This window comes from Manacus candei, unplaced genomic scaffold, assembly GCF_025592945.1.
Source record: "Manacus candei isolate 608988 ecotype Guabito, Panama unplaced genomic scaffold, ASM2559294v1 h1tg000049l, whole genome shotgun sequence".
Classification (NCBI taxonomy): Eukaryota; Metazoa; Chordata; class Aves; order Passeriformes; family Pipridae; genus Manacus; species Manacus candei.
In genome coordinates, this window is record NW_026138097.1 from 6,691,101 (window position 1) to 6,707,510 (window position 16,410).

The window sequence follows — 16,410 nt, forward strand, 5'->3', positions numbered from 1 at the left end:
CTGCTCATCCCACAGCTGACAACTTGTCCCACAATACCGAAAGCCTTGCAAAAACCCAGAAAAACTACATCCACCACTTTCCCTTCATGCCTCAGGTAGGTGACCTTATTATAAAAGATACTAAATTACTTAAACAGGACTTTTTCTATATGAAACCCACATTGACTGTGACTGATGATTGCAGTGTTCTTTAAAGGTAGTGATAGGACAAGGCGTAGCAGTTTTAAATGGAAAGATTTAGATTAGATATGAGGAAGGAACTGTGCACTGTCAGGGTGGTGAGACACTGGAAGAGATTGCCCAGAGAAGCTGCAGATGCCCCATGCCTGGAAGTGTTCAAGGCCAGGTTGGATGGACTCTGGTCTAGTGAAAAGTGTCCTTGCCTATGGCATGAGGGGTTGGGACTAGAAGATCTTTAAGATCCCTTCCAACTCAAACCATTCTGTGATTCTACTAGAGTGTAACCTCCCCTGTGTTGTCTTTCTTTACTAAAGGAATTAAATTTTCTGTATTTCTCATAGAATTCCATTTTACTGCCTTGTTCATTATAATTTCTTTGAAGCTTCTGCCCTTCTGAATTTACACAGTCATGCTGTTATTTTTACGTGCTTGAGTCAGAAAGCTTTATTCTCACTTTTTATATAATCTCCTATTCATTTTCAGATCTCAAACAGTTACTGGAGCATTCTTGCCTGCTGTTTTTTCTCGAGTTTTTGAGTTGTTAATACATTTTTTAAGTCACAGTCAATGCTTTGCCTGATTTTACCCAAGGGATGAGCAGTTCTCCATTCTCTTCTGGCTGCAGTTTCCCTTGCATAACAGTAATTTTCTAAATTTATTTTCTTTCGGATTTGTAACTTCACTGACCATAATTCCAATGAGTTTCACCTTGTAGAAAGAGTTCCCTCCATTAGACTGGGTCCTCTAGAGAATACCCTGTCCTGGTCTTTGTGGGCTGAAGCCTGAACAGCACTGTCATTATTTTGCTTCCTTCTTCCTTCCTGACCTCAGAATGACACCATCACTTTGTGATAATTTTTATCCAAGTCACTCAAAAGAAAAAGGCATTTTCTTGCAATATAGAAACTATAATTTTATTGGAAATAATCAGCACAACTGCAAGAAGTTTTACCTCAGTGCTGCAATTGGTGTATTTTATTATAAAACTGCTCCCTTGTTCAAAGTTCCACAACTGTAGCAGCTTGAAAGGTGCTTAACAAAATGTCACAAATGGCATTTTTGTTTTTCTTACATATGGAAGTGGTAAACAGGTAAACAACCTTTCAGTATCTATGGCAGTCTTTTTTCTTTTGCTATTGGTATCCTCCATTTTGAAGGGAGTGGCTTTTTCACTTCATTTTAGTTTATCAGCAGGATGACTTAAATGTTTGCCATCATCCATCTCCAATTCCTTTACCTCTTCCTCCAACTCATAGTCTGAGACCGATTCAGTGTTATCATCCCAGTAATCAGCGTCATATTTGTCCAGTAAGTATTTCTGTGGTGTAATGTCGTCATCATCAGGATTCTTTGGTTTTCTCTTTTTCATTTTCTTCCGAATCTTAGAAAGCTGCTGCTCCTGCTCTTCTGTCCAGGGAATACTTTCTATATGTCTTGACACTTTCAGTCTTTTATAGTCCATTATCTGTTTATTCAGCAGTTCATGGTCAATACCAAACAGATTAGACCGCATGGGTGGCCCTGAAGATTGAGTTGCTGAAGAGAACAGTTTACTGTGAAAAAGAAAACAAATATTGGGGGGTTTCTCTCTGTGCATATTTCAAGGGGTAATTTTGACAACTTGAGTAATATGGAAATAAACTGGAGTTTTCAGTTTGACTTTATAAATTCCCTGTGTTCAGCACTGTGCTACCCATGTTAAGAAGGAAGAGATACCATTGTATCGTATGTCCGAGGACAGTCTGTGTATAAGCCAGTCAACAGATTTAATGGGGGAAAGCCAATAAAACAATGACATTCCAGATGAAACTGCTTGTCTCTTGAAAGAGGGGTACACAGGTAACAGAGTAAACACTGGACCTGGGAGCCCCAAGGAATTTAAGACTTCTCCCGAGCTCTTCCAAGAAGTGAGAAGCAGCAGCCTGTGCCCAAAAGACATCAGACCCATGTATATATGACACCTTATGCTGGACTTCAGTATTTCCACAAGACACAGAGGAAGATGTTAGGTGCCATGTGGGAAATCTGTCAGCAATGACTTCCCACTGGAAGCTATTTCTGATTTGCCCCTGATGAACCATCCTGTGAGACGCCGGGGCCCAGAAGGCATTTCTACCAACAGACTGCAGCACCCAAGTACAAAGGCTGTTGGCTTTCAGAGCATCCAGTCCACAAAATCACTATTCCAATAGACTGTTTAGCCCTATCTCTCAATAGCCAAAAATCCCTCACAGAAGAATGCTAAATTAACTTAGGGAGATTTGTCAGTAAACTTGTAACTCACGTATAACACACCAAACTTATATCAGAAAAAAATGGCCAAGTAGAGGAGCACTGGTATTCTTATGAGAAAATTACCAGCAAGCAACAAATATTACTGCTGCATAAACAACATCATAAACAACATCAAGTCTTGGAATCTTAGAAATTCTACATTCATTTCCCTCACAAAAATCAAGATATTAATACCAGAACAAGTATTGGGTCTGCAAGTAACAAATCTGATGACTATGTCACTCAAGGTATAGACATGAAACACAGCTGATTTCTAAGACTGTGTTCTGATACCACCTTATGGGTGCCTCTGAAAGAATACACACTGTGCTGTTACAAGTGACAATTCAGTCATTCTCCACAGTTTTACAGAGGTTCGCTTATATGTAATAAAATAGACCTTCCTTTTCCATATTTTGCAAAGCTGTGGTCAGACCTGTGTACAAGAACTAATGACAAAATAGCCTATGAAAATGTGTCTACACTAAAATATGGAAGTAAATCAGAGCATACATAATACGAAATATTTTCCCTTAATTTTAATAAATGGGTGTAACTTCGGTAAAGAAACTTAAGTCGCAAAATAAAATGTCGTCCTCTACATTTAAGTTCTGGGATGATTACATAATAGTTTTGTCCTTGGCTATTCTATAGTCTCTTCCATAAAAAAAAAAATCAATTAAAAAAATCTTATCTCTTCAAAAGATGAGATACTTTTCTGGTAAGGTCTTCCAAAGAGACTCTCTCTTCTACTTTTTATTTCTTCATAACATCATTTGCTGAACTCTGAGATAATAAAAACGTACAAATCTAATTAAAATATACTTTCTGTCATGTCAAATTATACCCAATTTAAGTCAGCTAACAAAGATGAAAATGGGCACTTGTACAATTCTGATTCAAAAAGACCCACCTTGAATCATTTTCAAATATTTCTTCTTCTTCTTCAGGAGGTCCAAAATCAGCAATTGCCAATAAGTCCTCGACCTGTAAACACATGAAGGCAACACACTTTAAAGATCCTATATTAAATCTACTTTATGCACACCTGAAAGAAACAGACAAGCACGTAGCAGCAAATATTTGATTTTCTACATGTTTGAAATATTTAGCAAAACCATTTTAAAATAGCCTCTTCCATCATTCCAGTAAGCATGGAACAGCTTCCACTCTTTGCCTGGGAAGTTTGTGTCAAATAGTGTAATGTATCCAGGGATTCCTTGGAAGTTTTTTGCCTTGTACATTATAAACCATTGGCTAGGGATTGTGTGACATGTAATTTTTGGTTTATTTGTTCTCTTACTTCAGTCTTGTGAATCCTTTTTCATAACATCCTTACATTGAGATTTTTTTTCCTCTCTTCCCACTTTCTGCAAGTTTGCATTTCTATTACACGTAATTATGGAGTTCCCAACTCCCTTTTAACATGGCACCTATCCAGTAAATGCTACAAATCTAATATATTCAGTGCTTACAGACTGTACATAATTGTGAAAATTTGGTCTCATCTGAAATTTTTATTGCAACTTTTCTTTACATTAATTCCCTTCTAATTCAGTGCATTATTCTAGGAGTTTAATTGGATGGTCTTTCCTTGACTTCCGAAACTTAAAAATCAGGTTCCATTACATTATTTCAAGCCCTGTTATTTGAATCTGTGGTTGATATAAATCTGATGAATTGCAAAGCAGGAGAAGATGACCCATCTAAGTGCTTTCCAGTGTCATTCCCTGACAGAAGCAATATAAGGAGAGTTTATACTTGTCTTGTGTGGAACCCAGAATTTTTTTGACCACAGAAAGTTCAAGCAGTTCACTGCATTTCTAGAGAGTCTAAAGCTCTTGCTATTCTTTCCAGCCCCGCTCACACACACTGCAGGAGCCCATAAGTCACTAACAGTAATTAATTGGTTGTAATAGTAACACATGTTACTATTAGGGCACTTCAAGGCACAGAAATGTGAACACGTTCTTTTCAACTTCTATTCACATCAACAGGAGGAGACTTTTTTATTAAATTCTACTCATTGATGTCATTCTTCTCTTCTGGAAATCTCACTATTTAAGAGATCTCGCTTCACAGTCCTAATGACAGCAAATTTCTAGGAAACATCATTGTTCTAGTAATATTTCAAGTAGTTAAAACTATCAACACCTTGATAGAAAATGTGAAATAGTAAAGATAATTTTAAAAGCAAAGGAAAAAATGCAGTATGAGTAAGCTTACATCCCCCATGTAAAGATCTGCACTTCCCTAAAAACATTTTAACAATTCACAGATGGAAAAAGATTGGGGGGAAAAAATAAAAATAAACAAGTCGCTGGTTAGAGCCACTGGAATTTTAAATCATGTAACATTTAAAATGTGGAAGAAAGCTCTTCCAACCTCATTTCTATTATCATGTACATCAGGCAACCCTATACTATTCCTTAAAAAGGTAATTAAATTTTTTAGAATTTCTTTATTGACCTAATGATACAACCTACAATTCTTTTACATTGTACAGAAGCCTCAATCTTACTAAAGATTGTTTGTTAAAGTGCTTTGGAACTTGAAGAAGAAAGGGTACAGATAAAGAGTGATTTTGAATATAGATTGTTAGAGGAATTGAATGATCAGCTCTCTCCTAAGTCATCATATTTGTACACTGAGTCAAAGAATAGAATTACCTCTTTCACAGCTGCAGCTTCTTTGTCTTTTATAAATATTATTGGGGGTACATTTCCTAGAATTTGCTGACTCTTCAGAAGATACCTGGCAAAAATACAGCATTCACCAGTATGAGTATCAGTAGAGCATCTCCAAGACAAGTAAAATGTGTTAAATTAATTCTAGCAGTACTGTACATTAAAGATATGGTTTGCAAAACTTACAGTCTGATGGGTAGCTATTCAAGTTAGTGCTAAGCAATACATCACTGCAGAATCCCAACTTTGAATGCATAACATACAAAAACTACCAGCTGCAGATCCCACTGAGTATTGATGACATTAGTATTGATGATAGATTGTCTCTATCTATATGCACAAGTCTTTTCCCCACTTCATTTGGCATCCTTATCCCCACTGTATGGGTGAGAGCAGTGGGGGACAGAGTCCTCAGAGCAGAGCAAGACAACTAGTCTTACACGCTAGCTGCAGAAAGGACTGACAGGGCTCCCCTTGTCTTCTTCCCAGCCAGCAACTTTCCTTTTCAAAAAGTGGAAGCTGTTGGGAGTAGAAGAGAGCATTGTGCTGGAGCAGGAATTACATAGCCTAGGGAAACAGGTGGAAAGTAAAAGGGTTTACAAGTATGCTCCTATGTCACCTTCCACATGGAGTTAAATCCTGAACTTCCAACCCACTGGCTTGATAGCAGAGGGGAAGCAAGAAAGAGGGAGAGACAAAAATCTCAATAATACCCTGAAAACTTCCTGGATGCTGGACTCTGTGCTGAAAAAATGGGTAAAAGCATCACAATACATGGTAGCATCCTGAATATTTTTTTTAATTGGTGCTGTGAAGAATTTCTGTAACATTAGTCACCCCTTCTGGAGGTCTAAATTGTCCCTAGCAATCAGAATTGCTCAATGAATCTGTAAGGAGATACTTGGAATTGCCAGTCCGTTGTGCAGCATGCCATTCTGGCCTTCTGTCACTCAGACCATGTCCAGCCCACCACCTCTAGTACAACGGAGTGAAACCTCATCCACACTCCTCTTGATTTCTGCTCAGCCCACTCCAGTCCTGGAAAAGCACAGAAACCAAATAAGCCAGCTGTGCTCTAGCAAGAGAATACGCAGCTGGTCTGTCGCAGCCACCCTTCCCTGTGAGGCTCATCACAGGAGATGCTCTGACTCTAAGTATCTAGAAACCTAAAGCATCCCAACAGGTCAGATATAGACTGTTAGAAATCCTTAAGAAACGGCACTAGTCCCTGGCTATGAATTTATGCAGCGGCCTGTTTATCCCACAGCAGTACCGTATACGTGGAGCGCTCTTCCGCAGCACGCTTTCCACATAGCTTTCTTTCTCCATAGTAGCAGCAGGATTCCAGTACACACGACATGCTGAAAAGTTTGATGACAGGGACACCTGTAAAAGGGCAAATATATCTTTAAAATTATATATATACACACACACACTTCATGTACAATGAAGTCTCTGATGGATTGCAGAAAGCCTACTAGAAAATTTCTTCTGATAACAGAAGTAATGATATTGTACCAGAATCAGCTCAGGAGTAAATCAGGACTGACCTACTCCCTGCCATGTCCCAGTGCAGCACAACTAAGCAATTATAAAATCTGAATTATATTCGGAAGGAGGTTGTTTCTTTCTCTCTCTCATGTTATAAATTGTTTTGGTTACAGCAGTGCTTCCTGAGAATGCTGTGGCTTGCCCACACCAGCCAGTATTTTTATGTGCAGACATGTAATCCAAGTTAGACAAGCAACCCTCAAAGCCCTAAGAGACAGAAATATTATATGAAGGGTACTGCACAAATAGAGCCAAAAGACTCATCTTGCCCATGTAATTTTAATCACTTGCCTGAAGACGGAACAAATTCAGTTGGCAACAACATCTATTTCAGTCACAAATAACAAACCTTTTCTTATAGATGCAGCTATGATGCGCAATTTTTTTCCCATCCTTCTAATAAGTCCATCAGGCTTTTAAGCCAAAACCTAGTATAATTTAGTCTTTACAGAACAGCATATGTGGAAGATAAAAACTACAGACAACAAACAAGAATGCAGAAACTGACTTGGTTCCTGAATCAGAGGTTTAACATCCCTTTCAAACCCACAAATTACAGCATTAGCTACAACTAGGTTCAAATCCCAAATCTTTCTCGAATCTTGCTTTACAATGACATTTTCTTATGCTTGCCTTTCTTCTGAACTAAGCTCATCCCTCACTTAGGTTTTCTGCCTGTAATATTGCTGGTGAGTGACACAAGGAGGTAACAACTCTCACACAGCTACAAGAAGAAAAGACTCTTGGAAAGATACTCTGGTAAAACCAGACTTCTTACGAAAAGTCAAGGCAAAGAGTTTATATCTGAGTAACAGGGAAAAAAAGTCATACCAGGAGAATAACCATTTAGTTTCCCTAAGTTGTATTTGCACTAGAGTGGCAAAGGTCTACTAAGCCAAGTACAACAGTGACAAAGCTCTCCCAGTGTGTACACCAGAGCCTGATCTGGCTGCATTCTGCCACATTAGAAGCAATGCAGTAAAACTCCCCCTGCACACATCACAACACCCAGGGGAGCTCCTTTGGCACACCATGCTGACCTCATGGCACAGCCAGAGTGGCTCAACACAAGATGTAGCTTTGGCACTTGCCTTGCAGATTTCCAGCTTGAGATCATAAAATTCTTGACTGACTTCACAGGTAGTCACCATCTGTGACATAGCCTTATGAATAAGACCATTCAAGACTCTGCAGCGTATGTTATCTTCTCTCCTAGTTTTTGTCTGCTCATTTTTCATTAGGGCGTCCAACTTGGTTGGTTTATACATCTTAAAAAACGAAACAACACATTAATCAGTAGTTACACACTTGTACTAGGTAACTATATACAGTTCTATGCACTCTACTAAGTATGCTCTTAGAATGTCATTATTGCAGCTGTGATGGTTTTATATAAGACTTATGTATCAAGTGTTTCAAAAAAGAATATTTCTGTTCATAAAATCTCTGACCTTTGTGTCTTACAGTCTAAGTTTCTTAAGTTTCCTTACTATTTTGTAGCAAGTTATACAGGTTAATAAATCTCTTTTCTAAAATACAGCATGTATTGACTGAAAAGCATTGCTTGTTTGAAAAACAAACATTAAAAAACTTTTTCGCTAAACTAAGCTTTTAGAAGTTTTAACATAGATCAGTTCTCTGCAATGTACTCAAGAGCATGCAAAAGAGCATTGATGTTGGCACAGATGAAAAATCAATACAGAGGAAGAAACAGCCATGGGAAGCCAAACTGCTTCTCTGGATGGCAATCCTGGCATGTTGCAGTGAAACTGGAGCACCAGTGTACATTCACGAAATTCTGCCATTTCTCCCTCAGAAAATGCTTTTCCCAAGGTTGGAATCAATGGCAGAACAACAAGTTTTTTCCTACTGGAACATAACATCTTAAGAGCTTGCACTTACCATTTTAGATCCCAGGGTAGGGCTGTCATACCAAAATTTCTTTCTTTTGGAAAAAGGAAAGGAAATCAGTTTTATCTTTCAGCAGCTCAGAGAAACAATGTATTCTCTGTGTAATTAAAATGCCACCTCCCTGAAGGCACACACCACCACCTAGGTTTTCATGCCCACAAGTAGTTTTCCCCCCAGCTGGGGTGCAGTAGCAATGCTTCCCATGCACATAGACAGCACGGGGAGGAGGGGGAAAGAATAAAGTTTCTTCAGTCATAGAACCATTAAGGTTGGAGAGTCATAGAACCATTAAGGTTGGAAAATATCACTGACCCAGCACTGCCAAATCATGCCTCCAAGCACCACATGTACATGTTCTCTGAACGCTTCCAGGGACGGTTATTCCACCACTTTCTTGGGGAGCCTATTCCATTGCTTGACCTTTCTTCCCTTTCAGTGAAGAAATTTTTCCTAATATCTAATCTAAACCTCCCTCAGTGCAATTTGAGGCCATTTCCTCTTGTCCTGTTGCTTGTAACCTGGGAGATCAATCCCCACCTGCCTAAAACGTCCTTTCACATGGTTGTAGAAAGCGATAATGTCCCCCCAGCCTCCTTTTCTCCAGGCTAAACGCCCCCAGCTCCCTCAGCTCATCCTCATCAGACTTGTGCTCCAGACCGCCCAACAACTTCGTTGCCCTTCTCTGGACACGCTCCAGCACCTCTATGTCTTTCATGTAGTGAGGGGCCGAAAAATGAACACAGGATTCGAGGTCCGGCCTCACCCGTGCCACCGTGTACAGGGGGCAGTCCCTGCCCGGGTCCTGCTGACCACATACTGCTGATCCAGGCCAGGATGCCATTGCCCTTCTCGGCCACCCGGGCACACTGCTGGCTCATGTTCAGCCGCTGCCGACCAAATGAGATCGGGGGTGACTTGGCACAGCACCGAAGCACCGATATCAGAAGAGCCCCGCGGCACTGGAGGCGGTGCCCGTAGCGCGGCTCGGGGTGGGAGGTTCTCCTTCGTGCTACCGGGGACCCCACAGCCCCTCTTACACCCCTTGTCCCAGCGCCCACAAACCACCCCGCCAAGGCACGGCCCTGCCCGGCCCGGCAGAGGGCCCCGCCGCCCGCCGGCCCCGCACCTACTTGTTCTTGCGGAGCATTTTGCGCAGCAGCAGGTTCCTGGAGGCGCCCAGGGCGGCGGAGCCGTGCAGCGCCCGGCACCACCGCGGCATCGCCGCCGCCGCCCGGGCACCCCACATTCCGCCGCGGCGCCCGGCCCGGCCCGGCCCGGCCCTGCTGAGCTCCCGGCTCCGGCGGCGGCTCCCCCTGCCGGCGCGGCGGCCTGGGCCGGCCCCGGAGGGAGAGAGGGAAGGACGGGGAGAGGCCGCGCCGCCCTCGGTCACGGGCCAACCTGAGGCCCGGGTAGGGGAAGGCTCGCACACAGGCAGAGCCGAGCCCCGCGCCGGCGCAGCTGTGCACAGGCTCGGTGTCTGGAGAGGGAAAATGCACCCGAAGGTCAGGACTGCTGCTGGAGCGGCTGGAGCAGCCGCTCGAACACGCCTGGCTGTGCCAGGCAGTTCCTCTAACTCGCGATTTACGCGTTCCTTTAATTCGGTGTTGCATCCATGGGCAATTGTAGGGGGATGTGAGCAAAATAAATTACACTGGTGCAAGACTCTGGGGTTTTTCATTGAAGGTCACGACAAAATACTGCAGGTTTTCCAGACAGAATTGCTGTCTGTTATTTAAACAAATTAAACATTATATATTTTATCTGTATAATACTCATGGGATAATTACATGAAAAGTGATCGAATTACTGTTTTGTCACGCCAGGATAACCACTAATGGCATTAATGCTAAGTGCAAGCCGCGTTATGGCAACACTTCATGAGGGATAGGAAGACCTGCAATGCCCGCCTGTATGCTTTCTGTCATTTCCTCCATCATAATGCGGCGTGTCTTCTTGGTGGCACTTCCGATGTGTGGAGTTATTATGACATTCTTCAGCTTTAACAAAGGGTGATCCCTGGGAAAGGAAAAGAAATACTGAGCTAGGCACTCACAGCATATTCGTTATCTATTTCATCACCTCCAGGTAAGTCAGGGAAATATTTAAAATAATTATTAAAAAAAAAAGCCAAACGAAAACAATTACATGACCCAAGCATACTCAGAGCAGTTCAAAGTGCTGCCTAGGTTGGTGGGGTTTTATGCAACATATCCTCCAAATGAGTCAATGTGATTTTTATTTGGCTGGGACAGAGGGATTGGGGACCTATTGCAGTCCTAGTGCACATACATCGTATACTCATACTAACAAAATTATGCAACTTCTCATGTGCTCACAAAATTTTACTCAGTTTGAAACTTACACATACACTCATTTTATTTAAGTACATGTCCTACCTTGGCAAAGGTTCAGGATATGTCACATCCAGAGCAGCTGCCTTAATAACTTTGTTTTGAAGGGCTTCCACCAAAGCATCCTGATCCACTACCAGACCTGGGTTACAGTAAGAAGGTTATGTTTATTTTTATATTCTGTACTGTTCTCTTACCATCCTTTTAGTCACAGTGGTTAGGCAAACAGCAGGGCTAGCCATGATCACAATGCAGAAGCAGCAGCAGAGCATGATGGAGTGGGAGGAGAAAGCTTGGGTATGTGCATCAGTGTGCACCGCCGGGAATTAGCAGCATGAAATAAAGTATAGTGCCAGGCTTTATATCAGGCTGTGCCACCATAATGTTATTATTATTATTATTTATTATTAATGTGCAACAACACTGCATTAAATAAATAAAAAGCTTAAGTAGGAGGTTATGTAAGTATACGTGAGCTTCTAACACTCCAAGCTCACTAACATTTCAGAGACTTGCTTGCTCATTTTTATGGGAACACTCAAATGTTTTACTGCGATACGACCACAGGCATCTAAATAATCCAGTAATCAGAGAATTTGTGGAAAATTTTAGAGTGATGGACTCCATATTAGAGTTGGATTTTCCCAGGACTTGTCATGCCAGCAAACCTCAATGCAGTTTTGTTTATGTTGCACCTCACCTCTGCTAATATTAATGAGAGTAGCAGCGGGTTTCATCAGCTCCAGCTCCCTCTTCCCAATTAGTTTGTGTGTCTGTGGAGTTAGGTTCACAGCCAGCAACACAAAATCTGACTGCTGGAGCAAATCATCTATCTTTTTACAGTAAACAGCTCCAACGGCACTTTCTTCTTCTTTTTTTCTGTGGGGAAAAAGCCAGAATTTAACTTCAGTACGCAAGAAACAAGAAAAAGATCAAATCACTCTTAGAGAAAAAGTTTCTTAATTGTTTTCTTCACTCCACAGTGCAAAGCAGTTAGCTGGTTATCTGACTGAAATTCAGTAAAGACAAATGTTAAGCTGTTTCCCATAATACCAAGTGAACTGTACACAAACGTGCAGTTCTATATCTGTGGGGATGGACAGTAAGAAATGAGTATCATGTAAATGCACTGAATAAATTATAAAATAAATTAATTTGTATCACAGTTTCTGGCTGTAACAGGGATTTTTTTTCCAATCCAAAAGCAAGACTGATGTATTACAAGAATTGCCTTCTCTGGGGAAAGTAACTCGTGAAAATTGCTGAGGAAACACACAAGACAGAGCAGAGGTTAAATCTTCAGAAATTTGTGTCAGCAGCAGCCTAATTGCTCTGTGCATCAGTGCTGATCCACTGAAACCACAAGCACAGCAGGACCTGCTAGTGCATTTGATCTCTATCAGGACAAGTCTGGGGCCTGAACTGCTTGGCTCTCCTCAGATTCCCACAAAAGAATAGGATGGGATGGGCCTGATGGGAACAGAGGGGCAGAGAGCACAGCTAGAAGACAGTAAACAGACTGGCAAGTCTGGCTTTTTATTATCAGCTGGCTCTGGAAGGGTGAGATGTCTCTGCCTGAATCCCTGCTTCACCTAAGTTGCAGGACTTATGTCCTCCCAGACAGTTTTCTCCTTTCCTTAGTCTACTGTAGTGTCACCACCATGACAGGAGGGATCAGGGAGCCCCAACTCCCAGGGAGACCAGTATGTATTTTGGCACTTAAAATAAAGAGCTCAGTAAAAAGTGAAAGCACAGTGAAAGGTACAAATAACGTTTAAAAGCAATGACAAAATAGAGTTGCCATGGAGCTGCAACCAGCTTTACCTCTGACTCCTGTTGTGATACAAAATCTTCATTTCAAAGGCTTTGGCTCTTTCAGCCACTTTGTAACCAATGGTGCCCATTCCCACAATCCCCAGGGTCGCTCCAGAAACCTCAGCCCCCAACCAGTCAGCAGGGAAATACTCTGTGTCAGGGGAGACTGCCATCTCATAGCCTTGAAGGAGGAAAAGAAGGAATTATGTCATTTAAAGGATGTTCTGGCATCTGTTTTTTTTTTTTTTTCACTTTTTGTTGTAGGACAAGCAGAAGCACAGAAGCAGCAACAAAATGTCATGGTGTTTCTGGACAAAAAGTGAATAATGCTGCACTGTACATGACTGCTGACACTGATTTCTTGCTTAGGATAGAAACATATTCAGCCTCTCTTTGGCAGACAAGGGAGGTAAGGCCAAAGCAGCAACCTCCCTTGGATGTACATCACACACCTCATCCATCATCTCTCTCTGCCTATAGTACAGATTATTGCACAACTGAAATGCACCTCAGCTTCTTATTCATCAGCAGGGGTAATGAAAGTGGCAGTGCCATAAATGTCACTGACATTGTAAATACTGAATGGTGGAACTGATGGATCAGTTGTGGGATCATCAAGACTTTTAGGAAGGCCATCTGATGCCCAGCAACCTTGAAGATACATCAAGGTTGGCAAGGAAAAGAAACAAAGAGTATGGTGGACAGATTTCTGGACAGCTTGTTTGTGATAACTCACATACACACATGGCAGCTTGGCAAAGACAGGTTTCAAGCCTCCTTGAAAATATCTCCTTTTAATCCCCTTTTATTATAACTTGAAAAGCAAAGCTGAAGTGAACAAGTTCAATGAATAAGTGGCTGTGGGCTGAGGGACAAGAGGCCTGAATTTAGAGCTGTCTGAAGAAAGAACACATCTACCTTGCTGTATATGCCTTTTTGGAAATGCAAGTTATTGTTAACAAGACAGATAACTTTTTCCTTGTCCTGTATTTTCCACATTTCTACTTTTAAGCTTACCTTTGCATCAGCACACACTTTCTGCAGGTTTTGAAGTCACTGTTTCTATAAAAACACTAAAACCATTTCAGTTATTACCTTCCACAAGTCTCCTGGAAGATGCCAGCATCAGAGCCATTCCCAGGTCTGCAGTGTCAGTGGAAACAATAAATGGAGTGTTGGACACTTTCACACCAAAGCTAGAGAGGAGGTTCAGGTCCAAGTGATCTATTCCCACTCCAGAACTTGCAACTATCCTCAAGTTCGGCAAGCTCTGGAGCAGCTCTTTGTTAACAACTGGTTTGTGATACCACATATAAATAGCTCTGATCTTTTTGCTGAGAAGTGTCTTATTTTCAAGATATTCTTTCATGGTGATGAGATGAAAATGTTTCTGCAGAAATCCAACATGGTCTTCATATACTCCATGCATCCCTCCTATACAGTCAATTAGCACATAAGGCAGTTCCTGACCCTCCATGCCCTACAAAAGCAACGAGAACCAAAAGGACATGGTCTTAAGCAATCCATTATAGTGTTTTTTTATTAAAAAACAGGAATTGATTGGCTTCATTACATGCTTTTTTCCCACTACGGAAGAGTTGGCTAAAGATAATCACTCCCGCGTGCAGGAATTTTTCAGTTCTTACTGTGTTATTCAGAAGGATGTTCAATTTCTATATTATCTTGTTAATAATACAAGAAAACATTGCTTCTGGTATGCCAACTATTCTGACACTTAGACAAATGAGTTATCAGGTGTTACTCCTGTTTAACATTCAATATTTAAAAGCCAAAGTCTTGATAATTTGAGAATGTGGCCATGTGAGTGGAAGGGTATACTTTAACCCCCAAGTTCTGCCTTTGATTACCACTTCTGCAACTATATTCAATAATTAGCTCAGGAAAAAAATCTCATTTAATGTTAACAGAGCTATAATTTGTCAACTACGAACTCTGGAATTATCGACTTACTTCCTGAACATAAGTTTACCCTTTCTTTTTTCGGTCTCCTTCAGTGTCCTGACAACTCTTCACTCTGCCGACTCCGGAAAGAACCAAGTCTGTGACCACAGGTTAAAGACGAGAGACCCGCAGCTGCCCATCAGCCCAAGGCAAGGCGCTCCCGCACCGCTCCCACACCGCCGGGTCAGCACCTCCCGCTCCTCCCCCGACCTCACGGAGAGTATTCCCGGTCCAGGGCCGGTCGAGCCCTGGCTCGAGGTGTTTGCAGCTGTCCCGGCCGGCCTGCCGGTGAGACTAAAGATACGAAGGAGCTGGAGCGGGAAGGGAAGGGCTCCGTCCGGCCCTTACCGACGGGGGGTCGCAGAGGACCGCGGGAGCCCCCCGTGCCCAACGCGCTCGGTGCTACCGACGGTGCCACCGGGACCCCCCCGTGGGGCCGCGGCCACCAGAGTCGAGGGACCTCGGCGGCCACCTGGCAGAGGCGCTCCCGGTACCCCGTTCGGGGTCCCGCAGTCCCGCCGCAGCTCTCACTCACCCTGCCGGCCCCGCTCGCCGCCGCCGCGTCCGAGCCGCACCCCCGAAGAGCAAGGGCGGAGCGGGACTCGCCGCGCCCAGCCGGGACTGCCCGGACGCCTGCACCCCCGCCCGGGCCGAGCGGGGAGGAGAGGCCGTGCAAGAGCGCGGGAGCTGCACTCCAATCCCTCGGGAAGCCGAGAGACAGCAACGGGAGTTTGCAAATGGTTGTGTGGTTTTTAAAAAGCGTGTCGTGTTTCTGCGCTATTTGTGATTTCAAAATAAAAGGGATTTTGCATTAATGCGCAACACACTTTTCCCCCCCACAGTGTCTTCAAAGGCCAGCTGTGGTCTGGTGTCTCTGTTGGTCATTACACATAGTCATTGCACAGGAGTTAATGTGCGATGAAGAGTTGTCTCTGACCGGCAAACACCAGTGATAGCTCTCATTGCACACAAAAATGTTTTTTCCAACCTAAATGATTCTCGGAATATCCTCAAAACCTCTCTTTGAGAGTAAAGCAACTGGGCTAGGCTTAGGTCCTTAGGCACTACAGCTCTTACCCCAGCCACAGGCAGTCCTGTGTGTATCCCAGCAAACAAATGCATGAAAATTTTCCAGACAAGGTTACTTGCACTGTAGATCATACATTGTTTTGGGTTGGAAGAGACCTTAAAGATCATCTAATTTCAGCCCTCCAGCTGTGGACAGGAATGCCTTTCACTAGACCAGGTTGCTTGAAGTCTCATCCAACCTGGCCTTGAACACTTTGAAGGATGTCCCTCAATCTCTCTGGGCAACCTGTTCCAATGCTTCGCTACCCTCTGAGTAAAGAATTTCTTCCTAATATTGAAACTAAACTTAACATCCTTCAGCTTAAAGCCATTCCTCCTTGTTCTATCAGTACATGCCCTTGTAAGAAGTCCCTCTCCAGCTCTCTTGTGGGCCCCTTTTAGATACTGGAAGGCTGCTATAACGTTATCCTGGAGCCTTCTCTTCTCCAGGCTGAACAACCCCAACTCTCTCAGCCTTTCCTCATAGGAGAGGTGTTCCATCCCTCTGATCATCTTCATGGCCCTTCTCTGGACTCACTCCAATAGGTCCATATCTTTCCTGTGCTAGGGACCCCAGATCTGCACACACAGCACTCCAGGCGGGTCTCACG

At 42.8% G+C, this 16,410-nt stretch overlaps 2 protein-coding genes across 2 annotated transcripts; both read right to left on the minus strand.

The window, feature by feature from the left end:
* Positions 1 to 1,080: 1,080 nt before the first annotated feature.
* RBFA (ribosome binding factor A) lies at positions 1,081 to 9,884 on the minus strand. The gene is made up of 7 exons (XM_051798914.1): positions 9,734 to 9,884; positions 8,595 to 8,637; positions 7,784 to 7,960; positions 6,415 to 6,527; positions 5,124 to 5,208; positions 3,368 to 3,441; positions 1,081 to 1,733 (listed from the first exon to the last, which is right to left on the minus strand). Exons 1-7 carry the CDS (start codon positions 9,847 to 9,849, stop codon positions 1,355 to 1,357), a joined length of 987 nt encoding a protein of 328 aa, XP_051654874.1. The 5' UTR covers positions 9,850 to 9,884; the 3' UTR covers positions 1,081 to 1,354.
* A 376-nt stretch (positions 9,885 to 10,260) lies between these two features.
* On the minus strand, positions 10,261 to 15,379 carry LOC127476235 (probable 2-ketogluconate reductase). The gene is made up of 7 exons (XM_051798918.1): positions 15,267 to 15,379; positions 14,741 to 15,025; positions 13,865 to 14,249; positions 12,779 to 12,950; positions 11,655 to 11,833; positions 11,000 to 11,096; positions 10,261 to 10,619 (listed from the first exon to the last, which is right to left on the minus strand). The coding sequence occupies exons 3-7, from the start codon at positions 14,244 to 14,246 to the stop codon at positions 10,466 to 10,468; spliced, it is 984 nt and encodes a 327-aa protein (XP_051654878.1). The 5' UTR covers positions 14,247 to 14,249; positions 14,741 to 15,025; positions 15,267 to 15,379; the 3' UTR covers positions 10,261 to 10,465.
* Between the last annotated feature and the right edge of the window lie 1,031 nt (positions 15,380 to 16,410).

What these genes read in the sequence shown, in the direction of transcription:
- RBFA (XM_051798914.1), bottom strand. Translation starts at nt 9,849, where the DNA reads ATGTGGGGTGCCCGGGCGGCGGCGGCGATGCCGCGGTGGTGCCGGGCG. An exon ending in TCAAGCTGGAAATCTGCAAG is followed by an intron (nt 6,528 to 7,783) that starts GCAAGTGCCAAA and finishes GCCCTTTTACAG; the next exon opens with GTGTCCCTGTCATCAAACTT. An exon ending in AAGCTGCAGCTGTGAAAGAG is followed by an intron (nt 3,442 to 5,123) that starts GTAATTCTATTC and finishes ATGTGTTTACAG; the next exon opens with GTCGAGGACTTATTGGCAAT.
- LOC127476235 (XM_051798918.1), bottom strand. Translation starts at nt 14,246, where the DNA reads ATGGAGGGTCAGGAACTGCCTTATGTGCTAATTGACTGTATAGGAGGG. An exon ending in TATCACAACAGGAGTCAGAG is followed by an intron (nt 11,834 to 12,778) that starts GTAAAGCTGGTT and finishes TTTTCCCCACAG; the next exon opens with AAAAAAAGAAGAAGAAAGTG. An exon ending in TCTCATTAATATTAGCAGAG is followed by an intron (nt 11,097 to 11,654) that starts GTGAGGTGCAAC and finishes ACTGTAACCCAG; the next exon opens with GTCTGGTAGTGGATCAGGAT.